Source organism: Echeneis naucrates, chromosome 3, assembly GCF_900963305.1.
Source record: "Echeneis naucrates chromosome 3, fEcheNa1.1, whole genome shotgun sequence".
Classification (NCBI taxonomy): domain Eukaryota; kingdom Metazoa; phylum Chordata; class Actinopteri; order Carangiformes; family Echeneidae; genus Echeneis; species Echeneis naucrates.
This window is the reverse complement of record NC_042513.1, coordinates 15,795,762-15,823,353: the sequence shown is the minus strand read 5'-3', so window position 1 is coordinate 15,823,353 and position 27,592 is coordinate 15,795,762. Positions and strand designations below refer to the sequence as shown.

Genomic DNA, 27,592 nt, shown 5'->3' with positions numbered 1-27,592 from the left:
ACAGTAAGAACATTTCAGTCACTTGTAAGTTTGTGAGTTTAATCCACACAATCAGTGGGTTTAAGAAAGTCTGTTAACCTGCTGCTCTTCTATCCAAAGATTATTAATGAGCAGTTATAAAGAAAGCGATTAATAACCAGATGTCTCTTCATCTTATAATATGTACTGTATCTCTGTGTGCAGCTGGTGAAACAGCGACAGTATTCCACACTGACCCACTTCTACCACATGTAGGCCACATTAATAATTCATATTCTATACGTTCCTGCCTACATATGTATGGTGGTGCTGTGGGTGTGTTTGGCCTTTAGTTTATTCAGTGAAAAGATCTGTGAGCTGGTCCACTTAGGAGATGGTGGTGGTTCTGGGCCAACCTGGAGCAGGTTGTTGTCCACAGCTCTCTTACAGTGTAAAAGTCCAGGAATTGAGACATAGGGCAGTTGTGCGGATTTATTTATACACTAGTTTTTGAAGCTAGCCTTGAGTAAGTTACTCTGCTGTCACCATTTTGGCAGTGCCTGACTGCCCTAAAGTCTTCACTAAACCAAATATGGTTCTTCGCCCGGAACGTTGGCCGGGATTGGCTCCAGCACCCCCGCGACCCGGAAACGGAAAAGCGGTAGAAGATGTTTGGATGTAAGCAAATTTATTTCTGCTGTAGAGTTGGATATTTTAACATACGAGTCTATGGGGACTGGCTGTTGGAGCCAGACTGTAGCAGTAGCAGGAACTGCAGGATTTAGCTGCAGTCCTGTAGGTGAAGCCTAACTGTAACACTGTGAATGTCTGAGAGCTTTGAACGTGTGTTGAGCTGGTAGCAGATTGACCTCAAGATTCATGGATGGTATCATGTTTTTTTGTTTTTAGTCTTTAGTCTTGACCCACACTTTTAAATGACTTGAGATAAAAACACGTCAAATGAGTTAATGGAACTGTTTTTTTGTTTTTAAAGGTTTTCCACACGGCTTCTGGCACAAACACAAGATGTGTAGTACATGTATTATTAATGTGCTGCTTCTCAAAGCCTGAAGCTCACTGTAGCTTCTTCCATTCCTCCCTCACAAAAAGTAAAAACGATCCTCTGGCTGATGTTTTGACCTCAGTGTCCGATGCTTTTCTGTCCATTTCTTCACGCTGCTCAGCAAGAAAACTCCCCTCACTGCTTTAAATAAGCAGCAGCAGCAGCAGCAGCAGCAGGAAATGTTTGGTCTGCATTAGCAGTAACTTAGCTCAGCTGTGTGTGATCCAACTGTAGGGATGCTCTTAGTCAACATAAGGCTTCTGTTAATGAGTTCCAGCCCTAATAAGCTACAGTTTCTGGCCACCCAGGGGACTAGCTAGAATACGCTTCTACAGTATACAACACACAAACTGGCTCCTACTCATTTATATAATACAAAAACACACACACTCTCTTTGTCCCCAGATTTGTGCCTATGGGAAATGGTTATTTGGTCCCTGGTGTCTTTGGTGACAGTTATTGATCTGAGGACGATGGCTGCTCGAGGTTGTTTTCTCAGTCAGATGGTTTCATTATTCCACCACTGGGGTGGGGGAACTCATTGCCAACCAGATGTTCCTCAATCAGAGCTTTTATTTAGATTGAAGAGCAAACATTCAACCTGATGGCTATCACTGCTAAAAACCCTGAGGGCATGGAGACAGTTACATTTCACAATGCTGATTTTTCTCACCATTGTCTTTGAATCGATCTAAAACCAGAAAGTTTTAGGAAAACAATAATATTTTCCTGCCTGGACATCACTGGCTAATCACAAGATTTATAAGTAGACATTTTGGTGACTCGGGGTAGCATGGTGTCTACATTGATTAAAAAAAAAAACAAAACAAAACAAAAAAAACCTACAAATGACAGAATTAAAATAAGCACAAGATGCAACATTTTTATTTTTTATTTTTCTTACTGAGCTACTATCCCCACTGAGGTCTTTATTGAGTGACATACATCATTAACTGAGATTGTGTTGACTCTGAATAGTTGGACTACTTGGTGAAATAAAAACAAAAGTATAACTTTAAAAGGAAAGACATAAATTTGTGAAAAAGCTGGAAAGCCTTAATTTGCCTCTGAAAGTGTTAACACAAACCTGCATTATAATAAAAGACCACATGGCGGGCCACTTTCAGTCTGGATGGAACCATTTAATGGTCTTGTTCTTTCAATCAGATAAACAAAGCAAGCAAATAACATGATCTGATGTTTAATGTGGAACATCAGTTATTGCTTCTTACAAAATTCAAAAGCTCGACATATAATAATTAAAAATAAAGAAAGTAGAACTGATTGCAGTGAATTGGTTAAGTGGCTGAGATGAGTGTTTGTGTTTATCTGTCATTTTGCCCTTGAGAAAACTCAACACTTGGACACTGTTTGGCAGAGGTGACAAGTAATGAAGTACGAATACTTCGTTACTGTACTTCAGTAGATTTTTCAGGTATCATTACTTTACTTGAGTATTTAATTTTCTGACGACTTTTTACTTTTACTCCCTACATTTATACACAAAATATGTACTTTTTACTCCTTACAGGGAAAGTGGGAGAAGGGGGGGCAGGTAACCGCGGGAAGAAGTCTAGTGAGTGAGGAGACGGTAGAGCGATAACGAAGAACTTGTACTGTAGCAGAAATTATCAAAGGATGTATTGTGTTTCATTAACGGCAAAAATTTATTTTCACTTTTTACTTTTACATTGAAAGTGCATTTCAGAGCCTGTACTTTCTTAATTTTACTTGAGTAAAGGAGTTGAATCAGTATTTCTACTTTTACTAGAGTATTTTTTTATACGTGTTTCTGTACTTCTACTTAAGTTTAGAATATGAGTACTTTTGCCACCTCTGCTGATTAAGCTCTGCTTAATCATTTTTTGTTTTTGGCCTTAATCATAGACTTTGCTGTGAGCTGCACGTAAATGTCACCATTTCTGCATCAGACATTTGATTTGAGGTTTGGTAGGATTTAGTTGTTTGTGTTCTGATGCTGGTTGTGTGAGGGTGATAGACAGATTGTGGCACTTGTCTCAACTACATCATATTTAACATATTTGAAGAAGGAGTGAATCTGCAGCTGAGAATCTATATTGGTCAGGAAATGTAGACTGTATACAGTCATTTTTATTTTCACTCTGAACAAATGAACAAATGCCTTTGTACAAATGTTTTTTCTCTATATTTCGCAAGTAGAAGAAATTTCTAAATGTTATCAGCAATTCCTTAGCATTTGTGATTTATGTGTTCATTGGCAATCCCTCCACGTTCCTCATCTGCTGTTCTCGGCTTCATCCTAGAATCTAATTGGGCTTCTGTTAATAGATTTAGGCAGCAATTGTACATACAAAACAGCCAGTGAGATAAGGCCTGATGATTGCTTTCATTTAAAGAACTGCCACTTAATTCACAGAATGGATCGAGCCTCCTCTCTCATTGGACCAGAAGAGACCAAAAGAAAGACAATTTCATACAGAAAGTCAGATGAGCAGGAAAAGGGAACAGGAAAAATATACCCTACATTGTATTAGGTAATGCACTTCTGTTATTAGAAGGCACCCCTTTTTTGTGTAAAAAAACAAATTCATATTTTCTTCTGTTTAATTATATCGCTGTTCTCAAATTGATAAGATAAACAGCAGAGTAGACAATAACTTAGATTTTCCAGAAACCATTACGGCTACGGTTGAGTTATGAGCTGTTATATTTGTGTAATGGAGACCAAGTGTGGGTCTGTGACCGTTGCCATTGTGGAGTGGGATATTAGATGCGGTTCTGTGAGATTCTCAGTCTTATCTACTGGGTGATATGGCGGCTCCGAGGAGGTCTCTCACAAAGGGAGAAAGGTTTTATCACCTTGACTATTATTGCCGGCTTTTTCATTTGTTTTTTCTGTTCTTCTGCATCATTAGTGAGGAGGGGGTTGATGCCAGAGTAAGGTATTGCCTGACTCTGGAGGAGCCAATAACAATTTCTTTGTGTATGTTATGACCTAGAGTGCCTCACAAAAAGGGTGGAGAGCACCATGGATAGAGGGTCAGCGGCAAAAGAATCTCATTAAGTTGTCATTTCCTAAGGCTGAGATGCCAGGAAGTGAGGTCGTAAACATCGTCCTGAGAAAATGTCCACATCACCATAGCCCAGGACAGCTGTGTCCTTTTTACCCTTGTTAAAAGGGGAGAATTAAAAATACCAACCCCACACTGTATGTTAAAGGTATATACAGTCTAAAGCTGAGCCTCCATATGATCTTTGATTGTATAACAGGTCTGGCTATCATTAATACAGTGACAATACCATTAAAAAAAATCAAATCGCTAAACTGACTCAAGCCTTTTGGTCTGTAGTCATTAAACAGGCTTTAGCTTCAGTTCATTCAAAACGCTGCAGATCTGATGTTAACCAGAAAGCAGGAGAGAGTTGTATCTGTAACTTTGTGATGTCACAAAAAAGCAGTCACTACCCTCAGCCCTGCCTGCCTTAGTCCACAATCCAGTCCAAGAGTGTTTACCTGAAATCTGCAGAATCTTTCAGAAAGCAGTCAGCCAATCAGCAGAGAGGATCAGAGCCCTTGATGTTTTTGGTGAACTGAACAAATGTGTTTGCAACTACTGACAGTTGGATCCTCTCATTATTCAAACCATTGGTACATCAAACCTGTCACTCTGAGTGCTACACAGTTTCCACTGCGTTGGACTGAAGCTATTTTCGCCATCAAATAATGAGCTGATTCCTTTCCTTGGCTAATTGTTTGATCCGTAAAATGTCAGAGACTTTCCTGAAGCCCAAACCAATGACTTCAGCCGTGTCAAACCCATTCATTTCCATTTCTTCATCTTCTACTGATTCTCTAGATTCTCTCTTTTTTTCACATTTTCTATGCAATTTATTGATGGTGATGGTCAAGCTGCTTTTTTCCATCCAGCTACAGGATTTCTGTTTGATTCATTCATTTATCTTCTACTGATTATCATTTTGGAGCTGGAGCCAATCCAGCTCACATTGAGCGAGGGCGGGATCACCAGTCCACCACATGCCAACACACAGAGACAGACAGAGACCAACAACCACTCACACTCAGACAATTTAGAGTCACCAGTTAACCCAAACATGATGTCATTGGACGGTGGGAGGAAACCCACGCTGATGGTGGAAACACCCGCTACTGACATTGTCAATTTTTGTTATTTGGGACTATCCTTCTTATTGTCTAAATTTTTGGGGTAATAAATATTAAACTAATGAAAATGGTGTTTCCTCTCATTCATTATTAGTAATATCAAAGGGAACTTTTACTTATTTCATTAAAATTCAGACCAAATAGGAAAAGAACAATAACAATATCCCTAACTAATTTTGAATAGTATACATAAAAGTATATAAACAATAAAGTATATAAAAAAATATATAAGAAAGGAAAGTAGCTTTATTGTCATTATACAATACACTGATGTGATTCTGCTACAGACATGTTTATAGCTCAAAGATACCTTCAGTTGAAGAGGCCCTAAAGAACCGGTCTTGACAGAATGACTTGACAGACTTGACAGAATGAGTATAATCCGTCATGGCCATATTCTTACCTGGAGCACACACAGGTGTGCGTGTTACAAAAACAATTACAATTAAAAACAATGAATGAGTAATGTTAGACTAGAGCAAAAATAACGAGAAACGAGAGCATCAATATAAATGTAGCGGAGTAAAAAGTACAATATTTGTCCTTCAAATGTTGTGAAGTGAAAGTAAAAGTATCCCCCAAAAATAATACTCAAGTAAAGTACAGACACTCAAAAATTGTACTTAAGTCCAGTACTCAAGTAAATTTACTTTTTTACTGTCCACCCCTGGTCAGGAAGGAGCATAGAGTGCTATGACGCAGATCCTGAGGTCTTTCTGAAGGAGCATTAGAGACAGTGGAGGTTGATGAATAGATGAGGGACGTGACTGAAGACCAGTTGGACTGTATCCTGGTCCATCTGTGAGCATTTCACTGAACCCAAAGGAAGGTTTGACAGGAGAATACTGCAGCTGGGACACATAAGGTCTGGACTAAGAGCTGGGTTAAGCTCTGAGCCAGGTCAGGCCTGATTATCTGGCGTTATATATGACTAAGACATTAAATCCAACAACAAACAAATTTGTTGGTTCAAATGTTTATGAGGAGTCCAGTCTTCGAGAAGTTTAGTGAGAAGGCGGTGCTTGGTGTTTCATGAGGATATACGCTATCTATCTCCCAGTGAGGAGAGGAGGACAGGACAAACATCGACTCTCTGTCTCTCACTTCTGCATGGGAACACTGGTTTGCCTCAATCAACTTGTCAGTATCACTCATGCTTCACCTCTCTCTGAGCTCCACCCTGTCACTCCTTACATCTCTCTGGACCTTGAGTGTGTACATTTAAGTGTTTGTGTGTCAGATTCCATCTGTCACCGTAGCTCCATAGGCCCAGTTCATGAGGCAGTATCAACTGTTTCCTTGACCTCGCTCACTGAATGAATGCACAAACACAATCAGAGGGAGTAATCTGAACCCAGCAAGCATTTAGTTGATTAATTGTCTTGCATCTGCTTGTCGTAGAAATAAGTGATCAGTCACTCCCCAAGCGCTGAGGCCTACCAGGGGAGAGAGTGATGGAGCAGATAAAAAGAGGTGAGGAAAAAAGGAGGATGGCCTATTACGCTCCATTTAGACTCCTCTCAATTTGGAGGAACTCCGCTGTGTGTTGGCCTCTTTACTCCTCCACAGAGACATGAGCAATGTGTAAAGGGGGGAGGGAGGGGGTGACAGCTCGCATCGTGATGAGTCAGGGAAGCATGCAAAGAAAGATGAGGCTGAGATTCTGTCTTTCACTCGTGTGGCAGGAACTCCTGAGGTCATACAGGAAGTGGCAGTGGAAGAAAGGATTAATAGAGTCCACTTCCCACCTGTCAGGGAGACATGTCCATGTCAGGGCTTCATCACCAGGAGCAGGACCCCCACCAATGTCAGCTGGGATTGGTTCCAGCCCTCCAACAACCTCGAATGGATAACCAATATAGATATTGGATGTCAGTACTAAAAGCATTTTGTTTACTATACTGTGTATTGCACCTTGGTGCTAAGCAGTCATTCCTCCATATCATGCATAAGATACACTGATTATGTGTTAGAAAAACAACCCAAACTGATCAAGCTTTGGCCAGCTTGTTTTTTTTTTTTTTTTTAATCAGAAGAAACCATATTAGGATTCAGTTCAGTTCCGTTCATTAAAACTTAAATTTAATTGAGTCCAAACATGGGCACAGCAAGTAGCACACTGTTGCACCTGTGCTAGCCCCTGTAGGGTACAACGACAGAGAATTTACCTTTTCAGTCCCTTCAGACATGACACAACATGGATTAAATCCTCAGGGAACTTTTACAGGCTTCTACTTTTTAACATATATAAATGAATCAATTACAACCTGAATCCTTTTTACAACTAGGGGACTTGTCCCTTGATGATCATGAGATCAAATAAATGTTTAAGAATCTGCCGTCCTGGCTTCACTTTTCAGACTGAAAATGCTGCTGATATCGTAGAAATCAAGTTGAATGTCCAGTGTATTCACCATGTAGGAGCAGTTAGTACAGTTACTGTGAATCAACATGAAATTGGCCTCCCGAGCAAAATAGTTCACTATTTGCTTCGCAGTGGAATTACAAAAAATTGAGGGTTGAATAGTTTTTACCTTCCCTAAAATATTACTTCAAATGAATGTTTCATTCCCTACATGAGGGAGCAAACAGGAAGTTAAATGGTAGGACGTCTGGTAGGAATTATTCAGTATTTATGAGTATCTACCTCTGTGGTGAACTTTGTATTATAAACTAGATTTTAGGTGAATAAATGGTCATATTTTAAAAATCTGTCGAAATACTTAGCTCATGTCATCAAGCTCAGATCGGATTAGAAGGCTGCCCGTGTGGTTATCTCCAGCAGATCACCGAACACAAGGGGGACAGACTGGGGGTGGAAGGATATAGCAGTGATGGGTGGGGTGAGGTGAGGGGGAGTGGGGAGTGGCAGACGGAGTCTTTTAAGGCCAGAGACCTTCTCGGCCAAACCCCTCCCTGTGCCTCTGAGGATACACATGGACCATTCAGAGCCAGGTCTTCTGTTGGTACCTGGCCTCGACATTTGTTAAAAAAGAAAAAGCCAAACAGCTAAATTTATTAGACTACTGTATGGACTGGGTTTTCATCTAATCTCATCCATCCACAGAAGGGGTGCGGATAACAATATATTGCAGAGTAAGAGTCTGGTTCATTTGAAAAATTATATTGCGGAAGTTGGCTCTTCTGCTATGAAATCAAGGCAGCAGGGAGCAGCTCCTCCTCCACCCAGAGGGGTGTCGGGGTCCAGGATTCAGCCTCAGAGAGGATTAGGGGGAAACACGGTGATGAGCTGCAGCCAGCACTGGTCTGCTCCGTATTCATCTGACTGCAAATATTTCTGGGTCGTGGGGGTTGCTGGAGCCAATCCTAGCCCACATTGGGTGAGGGTGGGGTCACCTTGGACAGGTCGCCAGTCCGTCACAGGGCCAACACACAGAGACAGACAGAGACCAACAACCACTCACACTCCCATGCAGATACGGGGAGAACATACAAACTCCGCACAGAAAGGGAACCGAACCTGCAACCTTCTTATTGTGGAGCAACAGCACTAATCACAATGCGGCTGTGCTGCCTCTATTATGATAAATACTTTTTTAATATCAATATATTCTTAAGTTATTTATCAGCAAAAAATGCACTCTCAGGTTCCTGCCTCTCAAATGTAAAGAGATACTGCTTTTCTGTGTTATGTGATTGTGAATTAGGCCGAGGTGTTAAAACAATTGCCTGGTGTTATAGCTGCAGCTTCTGCAAAAAAACAAAACAAAAACCATGATTATTTTCAGAGATTTTAAAAGTCCAGTTTTGCCGGTAAAAAATAAGAGGTGATGTGATAGTTGATCTTTTACCAAATGAACATGTTACTTTAAGTCTGGAGAATATGATCTGTAGGCCACGGTGTACCACAACACTACTGTTGCTGACTTTGCACAACAGTGTTGTGACGCATCATACGTTCTTCAGCAAACTAGCAGCTCGTGATATTTGGACATGCATTTACAAAATTTTCAAATTGCAAATTTTATTATACTTCTGCCACTCTAGTTTAAATACCAAGCTGCTGAAGCTAGAGTGATGCTGAAAAAGTAGCCAGCGAGGTGGAGGATGTCAGGTTTCTGCAGTATTAAGTCACTTTAGCGCATCAGATGTCTGGAAGTGACCCTAGGTGTGACAATGAGTCTGAATTAGCTCTGTGATGGATGTGCAGCCTCCAGCACGCTGCATCGACTGGGAGAAAGTCCAAATCCCATGTATTGTGCTGACTGGTTTGTTGTTATTCAGATGTTCTTCATCTGCATGGCACAGAATATGCTGCTCACCTCGGTTGTTATGTAACGGCATATTAAAATATGCCCAACGCTTTTGCACATTTCTACACTTGTTTTGCCTCAGAATGACCTTGGGAAATCGTCACATGTTCCTCACAGTCCCAGTGTCCCTGCCTACTCTGCTGAGCTCCTCTTCAGTCTAATCTTGTCAGTGCTCTGCAGACCCACTGAATAATTTGAACTCCCAACTTCCAGAAATGACGTTCGAGGAGAAATCCAAATATCGACAGACTCTTAATCCCATTTAAAATGTGTCTGGGATTAAGAGCTTGGTGCTTACAATCAAAAAGATACCAAAATACGAAGAGGTTGATGACAGAACTGTAGACATTTGTAGACATCTAAAGCCATTTCAGCCTTTTTTCAACAGCTAAAAATAAAGTTATGTAATTTCTGATGATGTACTTGATCCTAACATTAGATACATGTTCACTTTCTAATTCTCAGAGGAGAGAGAAGTAGATGTAGTTATACAATATGAAATGTTAATGCTGCCTTTCTCTACTTGGTCTCTGATTAAAAAGCTCAGCAGAGCTTCACACATCTATCTACCCAGGCTTCACTTTATCAGCCTGAAAGACATTTTCTCTGTGTGTCTGATAAGTCAATACATGACTGTTTAATTTTTTAATTGTTAAAGCCCCAGTTTAATACGCTGAATATTTGATCTAGACTCAGTATACAAAATACATGCAACAATTCATCAAAATACTTTCAAACACAACAGTAAGTCCAAACAGAAGTCAAAACAAACAACAAACAAATCCACATTTGGTGCTCTAGTGAGTGTTTGGGGGAAGCAGTCTTTGGACGGACGGTGTGTGAGAGTCTGATTTAGACCGAACTGCAGTGTGTTCATGGTGATGAATGGACATGTGGGTACAGCTGTGCAACTTAGAGGATGTTGGCCTGAATGTCCGAGCCCAGACTTTGAGCCGGATATTGCTCCAAGGCTGCTTTGGTTAATTAATGCTGTTCCTCACTGCTGGTGAAGAGGTGATTAATTTAGGACAGCTCAGATAGCCTTAAAATCAGCGCCCACATCCTGTCCCTTGGTGTAGCCTCTTTGTTTGTCATTATCACACAGCAGGCCCCAGTAATGTTCAGGCACGGGGAAAGGACCCAAAAGCACGTCTGTCAGACACAGGGAGCAGTTCAATAAGCTTTCATCTGAATTTGGTACATAAGTTCACCCGCCATAAGCACAAAGGGAAGAGGCAAAAGACAAGACCAAATAATACACACAAGCTCGAAAAAACAACGATCTGGCACAACAAAAGGGTGAAGTGAAGTATATATAGACAGGGGGACGTGATTAGACAGATGCAGGTTAGGCACATGAGGGCAATCCCAGGAGTGGGAAACACGTGATACCAGGAACTAAGGTGATCTGAAACCACACAGAACCTGAGTATCACAATAAAACAGGAAATGGCACACAGAAGACAGGGCAAGACATGACAGCCACACAAAGAAGGTGGAATTAAAGGGCAGCGGTAAACAGTCATGTCTCTTCACGAGAGCAGGAGCAGCCACTTCCCGTCTCTGTCCATACCTGTTCACCATCGTGAAATACTGAGAACAATGCTGCAGCCGCCTTCTGTCCTTTAGTGGCGTCGTGTAACAGCCTGCTGTCGTAGTTTTAAGGTTGAGGTTGTTAAACCTGCTTTAGCTGAGTAATCTTTGTCACTTAATGTGTTAAAGCTCATTTTAAACTACTTATTAATATTTTTTGAAAAGGGCCTTAAAACCTGGCCATCATCTGCTGCAGTTCAAGGTTAAGCTTGATTTTGATTGGGTTAGGGTTAGGGTCAGGGTGATCCTGCAGAAAAAGGCTTCAATAGCAATCCAGTCTGAAGATCAAACCAAAACATCATGAAGGGAAAGTCAGCTAACAAACAGGGATTGTCGACTGTGATGTGAGTACTTCTCCCTGATTGTGTTTTATTTTTGAAAGTTAAGAGGAGAAACAAGGCCGCAGAGGAAACTGTCACCGTAAGATGAATCTGAGTGCTGCTTGTGTCATTACGTGTCAGGTGGAGATGAAGTACCTCAGCCATTGTCGGTTTGAGGTAGGATTTTCTTTCTTCACGTGGAGGAAAAAAGAACAGATGTAAGCAGGTGTTTGGACCAGCAGTGCAAACCTGCTTAGATATTTGAAAGAAACACAATTTTTGTCTTTATTGCTTCACTTGTGCTCACAGATGATTCATGTCCCTTTCTACTGTTGTGCTCCAGGCCATCAGCTGCAGAGACCGACTGCAGAAGGGTTTGTATTTTTACATTTTCAATTTGTTTTGTCATCCCTGGTTTATTGATTCCTCCATCCCTGCTCCAGCTGACACTAATGTGTTGTGTTAGAAGCTGCACTTGTTATGTGCTTGTCCAGTTAATGCAACACTTATTCTGTCTCCTTAAAGAAAACATTATTAATTTCAGTTCCAGAAAGTTAAATGACGTTTTATGTGTTGTGGTTGAAATCTGACTACCCAATGAAGGCATGGGATGTAATGGGACACGTTCCCATCTTCATTCACTCAGTTTGAGTTTAGGAAGCGAAACTGTAAATTATTCCAAGAGCTTGTAGTAGTGAACCATAGCTAATGTAACAGTGATCCTTTGTTTCAGTTAAAATAATCACAGTTTTGCTGAAAATTTTCTTTCCCATTATTTATAATCGCCAAGATGTTTTTATTTAAAAAATGTATTGATAGTTTTTATTCATATATACATTTTACTGCTCCACATGCAGTACGGCAGCGTAGTGGTTAGCGCTGTCGCCCCGCAGTAAGAATGTCACGGGTTCGGTTCCCGGCCTGAGTCCTTTCTATGGGGAGTTTCCATGTTTTCCCCGTGTCTGTGTGGGTTTCCTCCCACCGTCCAAAGACAGGATATTTATATAAATACATACACACAAAAAAGTCAATTAAATGCATAAATAAATAGTTCATATTTGTCTAAAAAGTCACTTCACTTGTTTCTCCCTGCTTTGTAAAAACACAGATCACCAGTTCAGGAAGTAATGGATCCATCGCTTCATTATAACCGATGCAGCTTTAAACTGAGGCTTTAGACTGCCCACCTAAACAGAAATACAGAAATAAATAGATGTAGACATAAAGAGATAATTCTTCAAAAATCATTCTATCAATAAAAAGCTACAACATTTATATAAAATGCAGAATTGAAATGTGGAATTTTTCATAAGCAAAATGTTTCTATTTTGCATTTAATCATGTATTTCTGCATTTATTTACTATGCCTTTTAATTCATGTGGTCTTTGATTATAAATCAGGTCTAGGTTCTATATTAATACATACTTTGGGATGTCACGACAAACAGACTTAACCCGAATGCCTGTCTCTTCTCCATGACTTTGAATGTCCCCTTTCAATCAGAGGAAATTCATGGTGTCCTGTGATTGGCTCATACCTAGCCCACCTGGATCCATTGTCCAACCTTGTAGGATTTTTTTCTCTCTTGAGTGTTTCCTGAGAAATCTGCAATACTTTTCCTGGATAAATCAGAAACCAGTAAACCTAACTGACCTGCTGTTCCTGCTGTAGAGCTCCAGATGTACAACCACACTGAGGTGGTTTTATGTTCTTCACATCTAAGAACCATTATTAGAAATTATTGACTATTATCGTAAAATATGGTTGATTAAAATCAACATTACATATCTTTTCTTGATTTCTTTGTATATATTCATTCTTAGATTCTCACTCATCCTAAGCTCCAGCTCCAGTTTAAAATGAAGCAGGCTAACTCTGCCACATCTAGTAACAAAATATGAGTGTGAGTGAAGTGATCGTGTTTGCCAAATGATTTGAAGTGTAAAATGTACTGTAAAAGGTCCATTATTGGGCCTTATGACCCTGATCATTTATTGTTAATGTAATAGGTTGTACATCCAGCATTATAGGAGGCAAATGTTTTGCATGGCTGTGGGAGCTTGAGGGATGTTACCGTGGAGATCATTTCAATACAACATGTTAGCCAGCGTGGTCTTTTAAAAGAGTGGGCAGGTGTTGGAAGCATTGTGATGGAACAATAACCTAACATGTGAAGAGATTGCAGCTTGCTGCTGAACAATAGCCAGGGGATTCGGATACAGAAAGAACATCACAGAGAAAAGAGAGAGGGAGAGAGAAAAAAAAAAAAACAGGCTTCGACTCATCTGTTTACTCTGCCCTGCTCTGGGCACAGTTTTCTGTATCTTTACCTTCCAGGCAGTCAGATGACACTTGTATCCAAAGCAAATACAAAGCGAAAGAGTCAGAGCCTTCATGCCACCACACCATTTCTTTGACCCCACGCTGATCCTGTGGGAGAGACACAGCCTTTTTAGGCTCCAGCTGCAAAGCAGAAGCAGAGCAGAGCAGGAGGATGAGGAGTTAGAAATGACTTTTAAACAGTCTAAATTGGCTTGAAATTTTAGAATCAATAATCCTAGTTTTCTTGTAGGAGTCTCTTGTGGCTGCTTGGTGGGTAATAGTGTCAATTTTCATTTTCTTCACGCTGAAAATTGTGTTACTAGTGAGCTAATTTAAACCTCAAGATGAGCTTCCCTTTTAAAGAATTGGTCTTTTTGTTTGTTTTCATCGGCTGCTGTAATTGCTTGCTGCTAGTGTTATCAGCGTGTGGAGAGAGTCTAATAAATTGATGGTCTTTTTCAAACAAAATCAAAAGCAGTGGAGAGGACTGAGCTTTTCCTTTTCAAACAGCTTAGCAGTGCAGAGTAATAACCTGTGTTAGTTTAGAATAAACACCAAGTCCAGATTAACTTTTATTTATCATGTCTTTGGAAACAAAGCCAAAGAAAAAGAATGTGTCTTCCTTGTGCCTCTATATTTCTGTTTCTATCTCGTCATAAAATATCCTCCACACAGAACATACACGCTGAAGTGAAGCTCTCAGGATCCCATTTGGATGTCATTATCTATAATCAGCGTCTTAACAGACATACTGCAGACAAGCTTCAGCAAGCTTTGCAGCACTGGAATAAAAATGCGAAGAAGACAACAGTGAGGACTCTTTATTCTGCCGCTGGCATTGTTGTTTAACCAGCACAGACTTAACAGATGTCAGCTGTAGCTTTGGCCTTCCTGCTCTGACTTCAGCTCCGATTTCAGGTCGGTTCTCAGATGCTTCCCACACAGAAACACTGGGTGAACTGGGTGTCTGTGAGAGCATTCCCCTGTCCTTTATCTTAACCCTAACCCTAACCTGAACTGAATGCCTAACCAAATCTCAACCCCAAAATGTCCTCACACTGTCTGGAAGATACTAATTTTGGTCCTCACTATGGGACACACACACACACACACACACACACTGCAATTAAATAAACACCCCAACAGGAAATTGAGTCTACCAACAGAGATGAAGGCTCACTGGTCTTAGATGAGCAGGTGTGTGTGTGTGGGTGTTCATGTTTGTGTGTTTGCATTGCACAAGGGCACAGAACACATTTGCAAGTGGAAAAGCCCACAATTTTGAGGACGTGTTGGATTGTTTCTTCTCCTTGTGGCTCCATATAGTGTCTCATGAATATTCCGTGAGCTCAGGCAAGCCCCAGATGTAAGCATCAGGCAGAACTGGGCCAAATGTGTATAATTGAAGAAATCCATGAAACTTTAAACCTGAATGGCTTCCTTGAATGTCTTCTGCAACACGCCCACATGTGTTCACCACCATGTTTTTAGTCTTTCTGTGGCATTAATTCAAACTAATAACAATTGGTCCTCGTAGCAGTTCCACCAACACTGGACATCATGTGTGGTGGAATTATTTGAAAGTAGGACACATAATGCACTTTCCTATCAGCTGATACAAATTCAGGTTGATGCTGATCATTGTCTCTCCCTGTCTGCTGCCTCTGATCTGTGCACAAATGGGATTATTGACTGCAAACTACTGGACTATGTGGGCGTGCAGAAATAACTCACTTCTTCTCTAAACGCACTGCGTGACATTTGTCTCTGGATTTGCATCGTCTTCTCAGGCATTGTCCCCACCTGATCCTTTCCCCTGGGGCAGTTGTGAGTCCAATACCAACCAGAGAAAGGCTGAAGTCTCCGACATGAGCAGCATCCTAATTGCAAATATTGTCTCATTAATTAGAACTGTAATGATGATAAAATAGAGATGCAGCCTCTACAATCTTGTATCGTGATTGCCAAAGACAGCATCGATGATATTTTTTTGGTTTCCACCAGAGTAGGTTTCTCCAGGACATGTTTTTCTGTGATAACAAACACACACAGATTCACAAGGTAGACAAAACAGCTCGAGCCACACACCGCCGCAGCTGCTAACAATGCATCCTGCAGAGGAGGATGAATGGCCTTGTGATTACTGCTGGCAGCTGCCTGTCAATCACAGACTCTCTCAATCACATTGAGGCAGATGAAAAGAAGGTAGCTGACTGATGATAATGATTTGCTTGTTGAGGTTGGGTGAGGTTCATGTTTTGCATCGGAAAAAATGACGAGCTTACATCCACGTGTGAGGCCTCGTATTCGTTCCAGCAGGAGTTGTTAGCACAAGGCTCACATCAGCAGGCTTTTCAGAAGGACACAGATGTTGGTGGTTCATCAGTCAGACTCAGAAATCAGTTGTGATTTTGTGATTTTAAATGTCATGCAAATGGTGATTTCAGTGCTGTAAAAAGTAACTGATCAATAAGCCTGTCATTTTCACAATCATCGGGCGACAAATCACACATGTACTGTAACCAAAAGTCCAGAGTCCACTTCACAAAGAATGCAACCCTGTTGTTGTGATTTAAATGAACTCAGGTCTGTTCCACCATTTTCTTTCTTTATATTCGGCTGTTCGTGAACCAAATAACATTCAGAATGAATTAAACTTAATTTAATGTGGCCATTCTGAGTTACCTGTCATGTAATCGCATGTGGCACTGCTAAAGGAGATGATAAAACTCAATATGGAAAACATTTTCATTGTCAGAAAGCCCGAGTTGACTACGAAACAGAGGGGAGTCAGAGACAGGCTGGAGTTGAGGCAAATCTGTGTAATAAAGTCCAAATACAAGTGATGACATAATCAGTCAGGCTGTATAATTTACCTCAATTATATGATTGCTAATTTCAGCTTTGGCTTGCAACAGATAGTGAGGCAGTGAGATGTAGGCTAACTCAAGGCTGAGCTACTTGGTGGCTAATTAGTGAGCTAAGATGCTAAGCTAACAAGCCAGTAATGGTGATGGTAGCTGATTAATTAGTAATAATAATAATAATAATAATAAATATACTTATCCTAAACCACCTCAAAGTGCAGGATCACAGACTCTGGTTCAGTTTTCAAGTGAATTCACCTGTCTGATATTCACATGATAAAGGCAACATTAGCTATGTGATACCAATGTATAACTATTTACTCTCCAGTCATGAATCACCAGTTATCTTATAAAAGGCTCAGGCTGGTGTTGGATAATATCATATATTACAATAGGTGAACTGGGCTGTGCTGAGCTAATAAATAAAACAGAATGTGATAAATGGAAACTATTAATTACAGATTAGATAATTAAAAGTATCTTTACTGAGACTTCACTTGTGATGGTTAATTGATACTGGTTCTGTGAGTTGAACAAACAACAACAAAATACATCTCATCAGTTTCAGGTTGACCTCCCTTCATGTCATCAGTGTCAACAGCAGAGAAGATGTAGCAGCCAGAATTCGATGTTTGGGGAAACACACAGCAGCATCCTTTTCTCTGCATAAATGACCTCAGTGATCACCTCACGTCAGTTTCCGATAAAAGGCAGGTAGCTCAGCACTGTCATGTGGTACTCAACAGAGCAAAGCAAATCAAACATTTTAAAATGCGGCCCTGACCTTCACAGTGTCATTAAAGTAACACGCCGTAAAACAGAATATACCAATGTAATAAATAAACGTGAAAAGCGACAAATTCCTCAGAATCCTTGACAAGACTAAAGGTCAGTTCCTTAATAAATTCCTCCAAAACTGTTGAATGAAAACAGAAAAAAATAAATAAATAAAATAAAAAAAATCCCAAAACTATATGTTCTTCATTAGTGGGAAATCGAATGAAGACTTTTGTTTTTAAAAAGGCAGACCACATGTTTTCTTTGCAGGGTGTTGGCCCACCTTCAAAATCACCAGCAGTTCTTTTAGAGTGCTTGTTAAAATTCCCTTTGACTCAGATATTTCAGGTTTTACGTCTCTTAGGAAACAGTTAGACAAAGCTTTGTCCTGGAATGACCTGGGAAGTCTTGAAACCTGCTTTTAAAGGACGCTTCCAGAAGGATCCGACTCAATAACTTGGGTTGTCCCCCACCCTCTGTTGCTAGTCTTTAGCACTTTAACCCCTTTCACCTGTGAGGGTGAAAAGGCTGCAATGAGAGATGGGACATGGATGCCAGCTTTGAAACTTACAAACATTCGCTTTATGATGGAACACTTTGTTCAGAATAAGCACCTGATTCCAGTTCCTTTTCTATTGCTGACAAAAGCCCGACTCAGCTGGTCTAAGACACAGCAAAATTTACAGCTCTCAAAAACAGATAGTCACCAAGGTTTGTCCAAAACCATGCGGAAGGATTGATTTTATTTAAAATTATTCTTAATCCATTTACTTATTTAAAAAAAAATAAAAAAAGAGTCACAAGGATCACTGTGGATATTTGATGTAATTTAAAATTCAATTCTCAATCCTATTTTCTTAATGTTAGTGTTAGTTAAGAAGAAAATGAAGTTATGCCCATGCAGGGTAGCTTGCAGATATGAGGTCTTTTGCCAAATGTTGATCCTCTTTTCTTCTTCCTCAGCAGATCAGAGTGATGAATTATTATCTGCCTCTTAAAGAAGTGCTGCCCCTTACGGTCACACCAAATGCTGACATTTCTGCTCATTCAGAAGTTATTTTGAAATGATTCTTACCAATAACTGTTTTTTCTCTCTGCTCACATTCGTTGAAAGTAGTTGTGTGTGTGTGTGTGTGTGTGTGGGTGTGCATGTGCGTGTGTGTGTGTGTGTAAGTTTTAGTAGCTGCAGTTTATAATACAGAAGAATTTATATCTAAGCTGAAAGTATGATGCATGGCAACCTGAGCTGTTTCTGTCAATTGTCCTCTGTCAGATTGACAGATCTGGGTCGGACTACTGTACATTTCTCTCTCTGTAGTAGATGCATCGGATATTATCGGCCTGGCATCTGTCATTCACCATGTACATTTCACAGGCTTTTCAAATAAACACGCCTGTGTAATAGGAGGAAAGATGCATGTCAATCATGTTCCCCGAAGGCAGTTTGTCACTTTTGACATCTGTCATTGATCCATCACACACAGACACACACACACACGTAGATTTACTCACATTTTCACAACTGGCATCAATCAAACTCAAACTGGCGTCACAAACCGACACACAGATGCAAGACCACAGAGATTATGTCTCGGTACTCTTTTGGGAGGGAAATCAAGCGCAAACATCATTTCCCTCCTTCCTCGCTCATTATTATAAATGAATAAACATTCTACAGAAATCTAACAGGTACCTGAGATGTAGCAATATGCTTTTAAATCCCAGAGCGCAGCTATAACATCTGTTTTACGGCTCATTTCGTCACATAAAGGCGGTTCCTGTGGTGACTCATCTTCTACTGCTTATCTGGGGGCATTGTGCAAGTGACGCCATATTGGGGTCGCTTTGACCAAACAGTTTCAGTCATCGCCTGAATATTTCCAACACTGACCAAACTGTCTGGAAGCTGTCTGTCATGTTTTTGAATAGAGCGGCAGGCATCATACAAACCTTTTCCATAATGTTTTGGTAGAAGCTGTTTTTCAGTCTGTTTCTGTTTGTTTGTTTTTTATTTTTATTTATTTATTCATATTTGTCTGCATTTGTCCTCATAGCTTAACACCACTGCAGGCCCCGATAAAGTTGTGGAATTCGGGCCTGTTTTAGTTGATGGTTTTAAACATTTGCAAGGGAACATTTTCTTCAGTCATAGCTTAAACTGAGTTGAAACTAATTATGCTGAGAGAGGACATGGGGAGGTAAGACCAACTGTGGCCCAGGATACATTTGAATGTGGTTTGAGTGTTTGGACGTCATGAGTGCTCAATGCACCCTAGAGTGTCTTCAGACCTTCATGTGAGAAGAAGTATTTGCAGTTGTTGAAGATGCAGCCAACAAAAAGTGGAACTTGCTAAAAAGCCTTCTGTCTTATGGGCATTAATGGATCAAGGCTGAAAAGTGTGTTCCAGGATGATTGTTTGTCATGTGCTGTTAAGTGGAAGATTCAAAGCAAAATAGCTTCTAAATTGCAACCGCCTGCCACAAGTGCAGCTAACAGCTCCAGCACACGTCCTCAGGCCATTTAAATGTCAGGAACTTAGTCACTGTGTGAAAAGGATGATGAAAGATTTGAGCAAATCATACAAATGAAAGACTGCTCTGTTAGCTGACTTTCCCAGTTCCAAGTCAGAAGTAGAGAAATACTGAGCCTGAGGCTTCTCTTTTCCCTGTGTATCAGTGTCACAGGAGGCTGTAGCCTACCAGCTCATTTACAGCGAGCGTTTGGTTTGAATATCACTGGTAATGCGCCTGGTTAAAGTAATTGAGTGAGCAGTGTGTCATTAGAATAAAATCAGGTGGTTCTGCTGTGATGAAGTGCTGTCTGTCTTATTTCTGTGAGAGGCAGAATTTGTTTGCAGGCAAAAGGTCTTTGAATGAGAAAACAACAAGTAGCAATAAAGAAAGGCTCTGGGTCGTCACACAGAAACACACACTGATCCTTTCCTCCTCCCAGAATGATAATAACCATGTTTTCAATGTCTGATTTAAATGAACCATCTCCCATTTCACACTAAAAGAAAAACAAAAAGTGTTTGCAGTTACCATTTCAAATAATGGGTGCTCTTTCCTCAGGTTACATAGAGTGAAACCAAACTCGTCTATGACTAACTTAATTAGCATCCAGTGCCAATCATAGTTTGATGACATTATCAGACATCACATCTCGTCCTGCACATTCTTGCAAAATTCTGCCAGTGAGATGAATCAGCCAATACAGAAGAAATAACATTGTTGGGAGCACTTTGCTTTGGTGTGTGTGTCCACAGCAAACACACCTGGCTGTCCTTTCAGGTGGGAAGCCATTGAGGGATCACGTCCTTGTTGCTGGTCGACCAGGAAATTTAAAACCTAAACCTCCCCTGACTCGTGCTGCCATAGCTACGTAGATTAGATTAGATTACGTAGATTAGAAGTGTCTGGTAAGGATCATGACTTCATCTCTCTGGGTATTTAAACCGAAGCCAACACAGAAGAGTCTTAAACTTTCATTATATATAATGCGACTCCACTGTGTGTAAAATGAAGTGGGATTGCATTCAAGTATGAAGGAAAAGTTCCTACTTCTCAATTGACTCAGCAAATATTTTCCTCATGAATTTACAGTCTCAGTCTCTAGTTTCAGGTTTTCATTAAAACACAATGTTCATTTTTAAAAGATGGTTCCATTGAGAGGAAAATAGACCATAAAGCATGGGGAATATTGGGGGAGTGGCTACTGTGTGGTTGGCAGCCTGTAACACCCAATCAGGATAGATTACAGAGAAGGTCAGATCCAGTTCTCACTTCTCCTCACCGCCACCATTTTCCTCCAAGTATGGTTTCGTCTGGTTTCCAAAAACCAAAAAAAAAGAAAAAATCTTTCATCACTTGAACTGAAGATGGTTGTCTTCAACTCACGCCTTTTAGTGTCGTATGAAGTCTGAGGCAAGGACTAACATAACATCACAATTTTGCACCAATTACTTATTCAATTACTTATATTACTTTATTATTTACAAATGGGAGGCTTCAAAGTGACAGCTTTCAAACCAATTTATGATGTCATGGTGAGATTGACACCATCATCAGGGAGTTTGTAGGTTAACTAAAAGGGTGCCAGGTTTATGGTCGCCATCACTCAGAAGTTGTACCTGCACTCAAATTTCCAACAGGCTAACAACAGCCAATCATCTGTACCTTTCTCCCCTCAGAGGCTGCAGCACTATATTGAAGGAGTGCCTGAAAACCCATTGACTTTGTTTGGAGTCATAAAAAGACAATTGATTACAGCTTCACAGTAACTTAATGCACAATATTGAATGTCTTTTTCGTGCTCTAATGGCTCCCAGCCTGCTAACATTTGTCAGCTTCACAGGTGTTCGGTTTGGCCTCAAACAACCTCCTGTCACAGACAGTTACACTCAAGACACATTTTTCTCAATTTTCCTGCTCGCTCTCTCACCCTCACACACACGTCCAAATCAAAAGCAGATTACTGCATTCATTAATGAACTCTGCATACTCGCTTAGGTACACAAAGACTTTGGAAGTCTTTTCAGCTTTTCAATTACTTGCTGAATGGAGGAATAGTGTGGATGAGAAATTAGTCCAGGGACGACCAGAAATGGCCAGCACACAACTGACACGGCACTGTGTCTCTCTGCATTCATGAAGAGACACGGAAAAAAACTACAAAGTAATATCTCTCCTCTCTGTCTCTCACTTTGTGTCACACATCCACACATTCACACATTTTTTTTTTTTTGGTCAGAAGTAGCCACAGACAGTGAAGGGATTTAGGGCCATTGAGTGCAGCCAAGCCTTAGAGAAGCTCTCTTAACTTGGTGCAGTAGAGACCGGATAGATCTCACCACCTTCTGCCGCACAATCAGGTTAATGAGGCTGATCTCCAGAAGTGACTGGAATGGTGCAATCTCCTGAAAACTGTCAGTCAGTCAGTCAGTCAGTCAGTCATAAGTGCTGAAGTCGGCCCCCAAGCCAGGAGGTTGCATCAGACTCACCAGTGCTAGCAATCACTGCTTTACCATTCAAGGCCCAAGGAAGCCTATACTCCTAAAAATCGTGTCATCTTTGGAGCATTATTTTTCCTTTGAGCTCATTTCAGCTCTTTCTAAAAGCCCCTGATTTGTCTGAACCTGACACTGACTTCTAATGATATGAACAACTTTAAGAATTGGTTCTGTCTGAGCCTTTGACTGGAGCATTGCTGCTTTACTTCTGTGTGCTTATCCATCACTTCTGATCCACTATCTGTTTCAGGACATCTGGGACTTTGCGATGTCACAATAAACAGACACAGCCCGCAGACACACCCCAAACTCCCGCACATCTGGACCGATCATTCAACCTTGCAGGACTTGGTTTCTTTGAGGGTTTACCTCAAATCTGCATCAAAATGTCAAATCATCATTCATAAAGCAGTCAGCCAACATTTAAGAGAAAATGCCTGAGATGAAAAGCATGAAAGGAAATTATACGTGATATATTCAGGAGGAAGTCAGAATGAAGATGTGCAATTATGAAGAAATGACTGCTCAGAAAACTGGCAATTCCTTGTTAAACAAGACAGCTCCCATTTCAAGGTAACTTTTTTTGTGTCCATTATCTGGTGGAAAAAAAAAAAGAAGAAGTGAAAATTACCAGTGAGAAGAAAAATCCCTTGAGTGCACATCTCACCGAAAACGTATCGTTTTTGTCCAAAGACATCAGCAGTGGCCAGGTTTCGGAACAATACCTTGACAAAGTGACACACACATACATAAACACAAACATTTGATCTTTTGCAGGGTGACACAAAACTCAGAAATGCCTCATCTGTGATCTCTTGGTTTTCTGAGTGAAGAGCTGCTCTTTTAATGAAGCAAAAACTTGTGTGCCTTACTGATGAAATGAGAAAGATGGATGAGCTGCTCTTCAGTGTTGATGAAAAGAAGCAATTGTGTTGATGGCACAGCAGCAACAGCATCTGAGAAGTCAACTTGTAAAATGTCCAACCAGTTCCAGAGACGGGATTTGTGTTTCGTGCACACATTGGTCGTTTGGTGCCTTTCAGTTTGTGTTGCAACAAGTTTTACATCTGAAACCGTTTATTTAAAAGTTAAACAAAATAAAACAAAACATCAGTCTGTGCAGGGATGCAATTAATGATTACCCATAATTAACGGTCAAATTGTCTCAAATAATTAATGAATATTTCAGTTAAAAAAATTAGTTTTCTTTGACTAACGGTCAAATATGTTCAGTGTACAATGATATGAGAAACCTGATGCAAGCAACTGCCAACAAAGCAGCTTACTCTCAGATTCATTTTATTGAAACGCTGATAAATTAGCGGTGGCACAGCGGTGCAGCGTTAACAAGAACATATAGCTTTAAGCAGCTGGGTGTGAGCAGGCTTCCTGTGGGCACTCCGCTTTTCTGATTAGATGGATTTCAGGTTAAGCTGGCGACGCTTCAATAGTTGTGGGTCCGTAAATGACACACGTTCCTATTAGCATCAACAAGTTGAGAGTCTGGTTTGAAGGCTAATCAAAGGCTAATCCATTTGCTGGGTAACTAGTGAGCTAAGCTAGCAAACCACTTATGTTGATTAGTGTTAATACAGTAATAATAACATATAATAAGTTAAAAATATATATATAAATTAACCAATGACTTAAATTATTTGTCTGCTATTTGCAGGATAAACACAGCAACAGCACCTTCAGGTACTCAAATTATGTAGCAACTAGACATAGAAGCTAATCACTTCTGACCTGAATGACTTCAATTACTGCAATAGTTGAAAATGTGATGAGTTCTAGAAAAATGGAGAAACCAGCTGTAGACACCAGGACTGTTTTTGTACCAGACTGTGAACGTGTTCATTTCTCCTGTAAATTTGGACATTTTAACATGAAACTCACTGTTGGAGATGGACTGCAGCGGTCTGTCAGCTGGGATTGGCTGTGTCTTCTGCGATAGGTCTTAAAGATTACAGAAAACAGCTTTAAGTGCCTCATTAGGACAAACAGAGCGCCCACTTTGCCCTGAAGTGTCTCTTAAAATCGATGAAGTGCGGGTTTAGCTGCTGAGTAGTTTAATTGTTTTATCAGTTCACGTTGAAATCTCTTACTTTTATGGATGACCCCTTTGGAAAACTACATGCTCTCAAAGGGTTTATCCTCAAGAGGGTTTATCAATTTTATATATTCATTAAACACATGATAACCCAGATTTTAGGTGCTCAGATTAGTAAAGATCATTGTTATTATTATTTGGTGAATAGATTATATTCAAACCTGGAGTTCCAATGTGGTTTACTAAGGAAACCATTTGAATTTGCAGTGACAAATTGTGAGAACATAGTTTTTTCTAAACGTTTTAATCCGATCTCTGTGATGCCATGGCTGCATGGCTAATAAATCATATTGTCGTACAGTTACTACAGTCCCTTATGGTTCGGGTCTTCTCAAGTTCAGGGTTCTCTTGTATTGCATTTGGTGTAATTGATGTTTTCTGAATCTGGTCCACACTTCCCTTTTTAATGAACCATCAGGTTATAAGTCTGACCCCCCTCCTCCTCTGTCCTAGCAGCTGAACCCAGCGGGCCTGCTGACTATGCCCCGGAGCCCAACCTCCAGTGAGGAAGAGATGGCCCAGAGCTTTTCAGACTACTCTGACGACGACGCCTCTGAAAGCTCCCATGAGGAAACTATCTACGAGACCATAAGAGCCACAGCAGAGCCAACACAGCACTGCATGGACAACATCCACACAAACTCGCTAGTCATCCGCGTCCTCATCCCCGACCTGCAGCAGACGGTGAGGATAGCGTTAGATGGCAGTGTGTGTGGCTGTCTGAATGTGCGAGTGGATGTTATGTTAGGTTTTGACATGTGTATGAAAAAAGGTCTCTCCTTACTAAACCACAACATTTTGCTATTTAGTATGGTCATGGAGCTCAAACCATGAAAGCAGACAAAACGTACAAAATCTAATTTGTCAGCACATGTGCTGTAAATACACATGCCACAGCAAATATACAAACACACTACTAAGAGCACAAAGGATACAACTGAACCAGGGTGGCACAGTGGCATGGTGGTTAGCACTGATGCCCCGGTTTAGTTCCTTTCTGTGCGAAGTTTTCACCGTGTTCTCCCCGTGCTTGCGTGGGTTTCCTCCAGGCACTCAGGTTTGCAATTGTGTTGCCGGACTGATTGACATGTGTTGACCTCCCAGGGCTGCAACACAACCCTGTTAACACTTCTGTAGTGTTGTGTGTATGCTTAGCATATTTCGACGCCTTCTTAAAATAATCGTTTTTTTCAGATTTTTCAGGAAACACAAAAAACTAATTAAAATCAAATCTTCTCATGAGATTTAATAGTTGATAGAGTTGCCTGATAACGAAGTATGAATGCGTTCATACATGCATTAATTATCGTGTGCTGGAAAAATCCATTCATGTGCATGTGTTGATATTATGGGGTTAAACTTTAAATATTCATGATCCTCCTCTGACGTGTTAAGCTTGTTAAAGCCATTATCTTCCAGTCTCCGTTTGGATGTAAAGCCATAAAGACCTTTAATGAATCCATGTGTGGGTGACTTCAGATCTGTGCGTAGGCGATGGTGTGGGTTTCAAGCCGGGGGAGGTGTATTATTAATATGTATTGTAAGGGAAACTACTTATTGTAGATACCTGAAGCTGACAATTTGTAGATGAGCAACAGCAGCGATATTAGGCTGTGTGGGTGCATCACGGGTCAATAAGACACGGCTGAGCCTCAGTATTGATCAGTCAGAGCAGGTGGAGGATTTGGGAGCCGATGACAAGATCATAAACGTGTGGAAGCACAGAAAGGAGAGTAAATGAATGGACAAGCTTTTTATATATATATATAAATATATATATATATATATATATATAACAATCCTTGTGTTAGTTGGGTACCAGCATATAAATGGTGCATAATTGAAATTAGTCTTTGCCTCAGACTGAAAGGTGTGAACGGAAATCAACCAAGTTCGGTCTAAGGGACAAATCACTGCTTTGTGAGCTGCCATTGCAAATCCTCCAGTTTATAGTTTGTTCATCAGGCAGCTTGTTTTTTTTTTTTTTTTCATCAAAGAAAGCCATGTTTGAAAGAAAAGGTGGAGGTAAGGAGGAGTAAGAGGCGGAATTGACCTGATTGTGGGGCAGGTCATCCAGTGTGGTGAAGTCTGCCAGCCACATAGTTGCCACGCCCTAGTGCATTCCCTGTTTAGTACAGGCTCTGCAAACTTCAGTCACATGACTCTAGTCACTAGCACCCTTTTAGAATCCATATTATATGCCTAGTCTGACCAGAACCACATGGAGAATCTATGGCCTATTATCATGAGAAAAATGAGAAACAACAAAACCAACAGTCCAGACGGGCTGACAGCTGCTATCGGAGCCACCTGGGCTGCAGTAAGGCCTCAGCAGAGCTACAAGCTGATCTCCATTCCACGCCACACTAATTCAATAATTCCTGCTAAAGGATCCTCGACTGACTATTGAGGACATAAACAGAGATTCTTCTGAGAAATCTAACATTTTTGTATTGTAAATCAGATTTGATTGGTCTTAGGAAAAAACGTATCTGAGAAACCAGATTTTTTATTTTATTGAGCTGTAACCATAATCATTCAAACTGTAGCAAATAAAATATTTCATCTAGGTGTAACAAAACTATCATATATACAGTTTTCACTTCTTGAAACTGTTCACTGTAGCCACTGGTTTTGCTCATCGTTTTCTTGTGTTGGTGATGGTACAACACTAGACATGTATTATTTTTAATGACACCATACATTTCTTGAAATTTCATGAGCTGAAGCTGGGCAGCCAATGTGAACCAAGGAGGGACTGAAAACAAAATGACATCATCTTTATCGAAAAGAAAAACTGAATTCATTTCACATCAGTTCTTCCACTTTAACTCTGATGTATTTATTAATGGGTCTGTGGATGTTTTATTAATCTTAACCTTGGGACTTATAAATGTTTTATTTACATACAGTGCCATGAATCGATTATCTGCAATCGATTGATGAAAGCCCAATTGTGGTTTATGTACAGTAGGGTAGCGCAGCATGGAGTATTTCTCTTCTGAAGCTCCTGTGAACTTCAGCTGCATGCATGCACAGTGACTGTTAATGGATATTGCTTTACTGACATTCCTTCGTTTGGATACGACGGTTTATCATCAAAGAGCAGCAGCACTGAACTGTAACTCCCTGT

General features: G+C 40.5%; 1 protein-coding gene across 1 annotated transcript in view; it reads left to right on the top strand.

Moving 5' to 3' along the window:
• shank2b (SH3 and multiple ankyrin repeat domains 2b) overlaps positions 1-27,592 on the top strand; it is a 150,565-nt gene that overhangs the window by 16,917 nt on the left and 106,056 nt on the right. The window contains exon 2 of the mRNA XM_029497817.1: positions 24,916-25,143. Within this exon, the coding sequence (XP_029353677.1) occupies positions 24,940-25,143 (204 nt within the window). The 5' untranslated portion in view covers positions 24,916-24,939. The remainder of the gene's footprint in view (positions 1-24,915; positions 25,144-27,592) is intronic.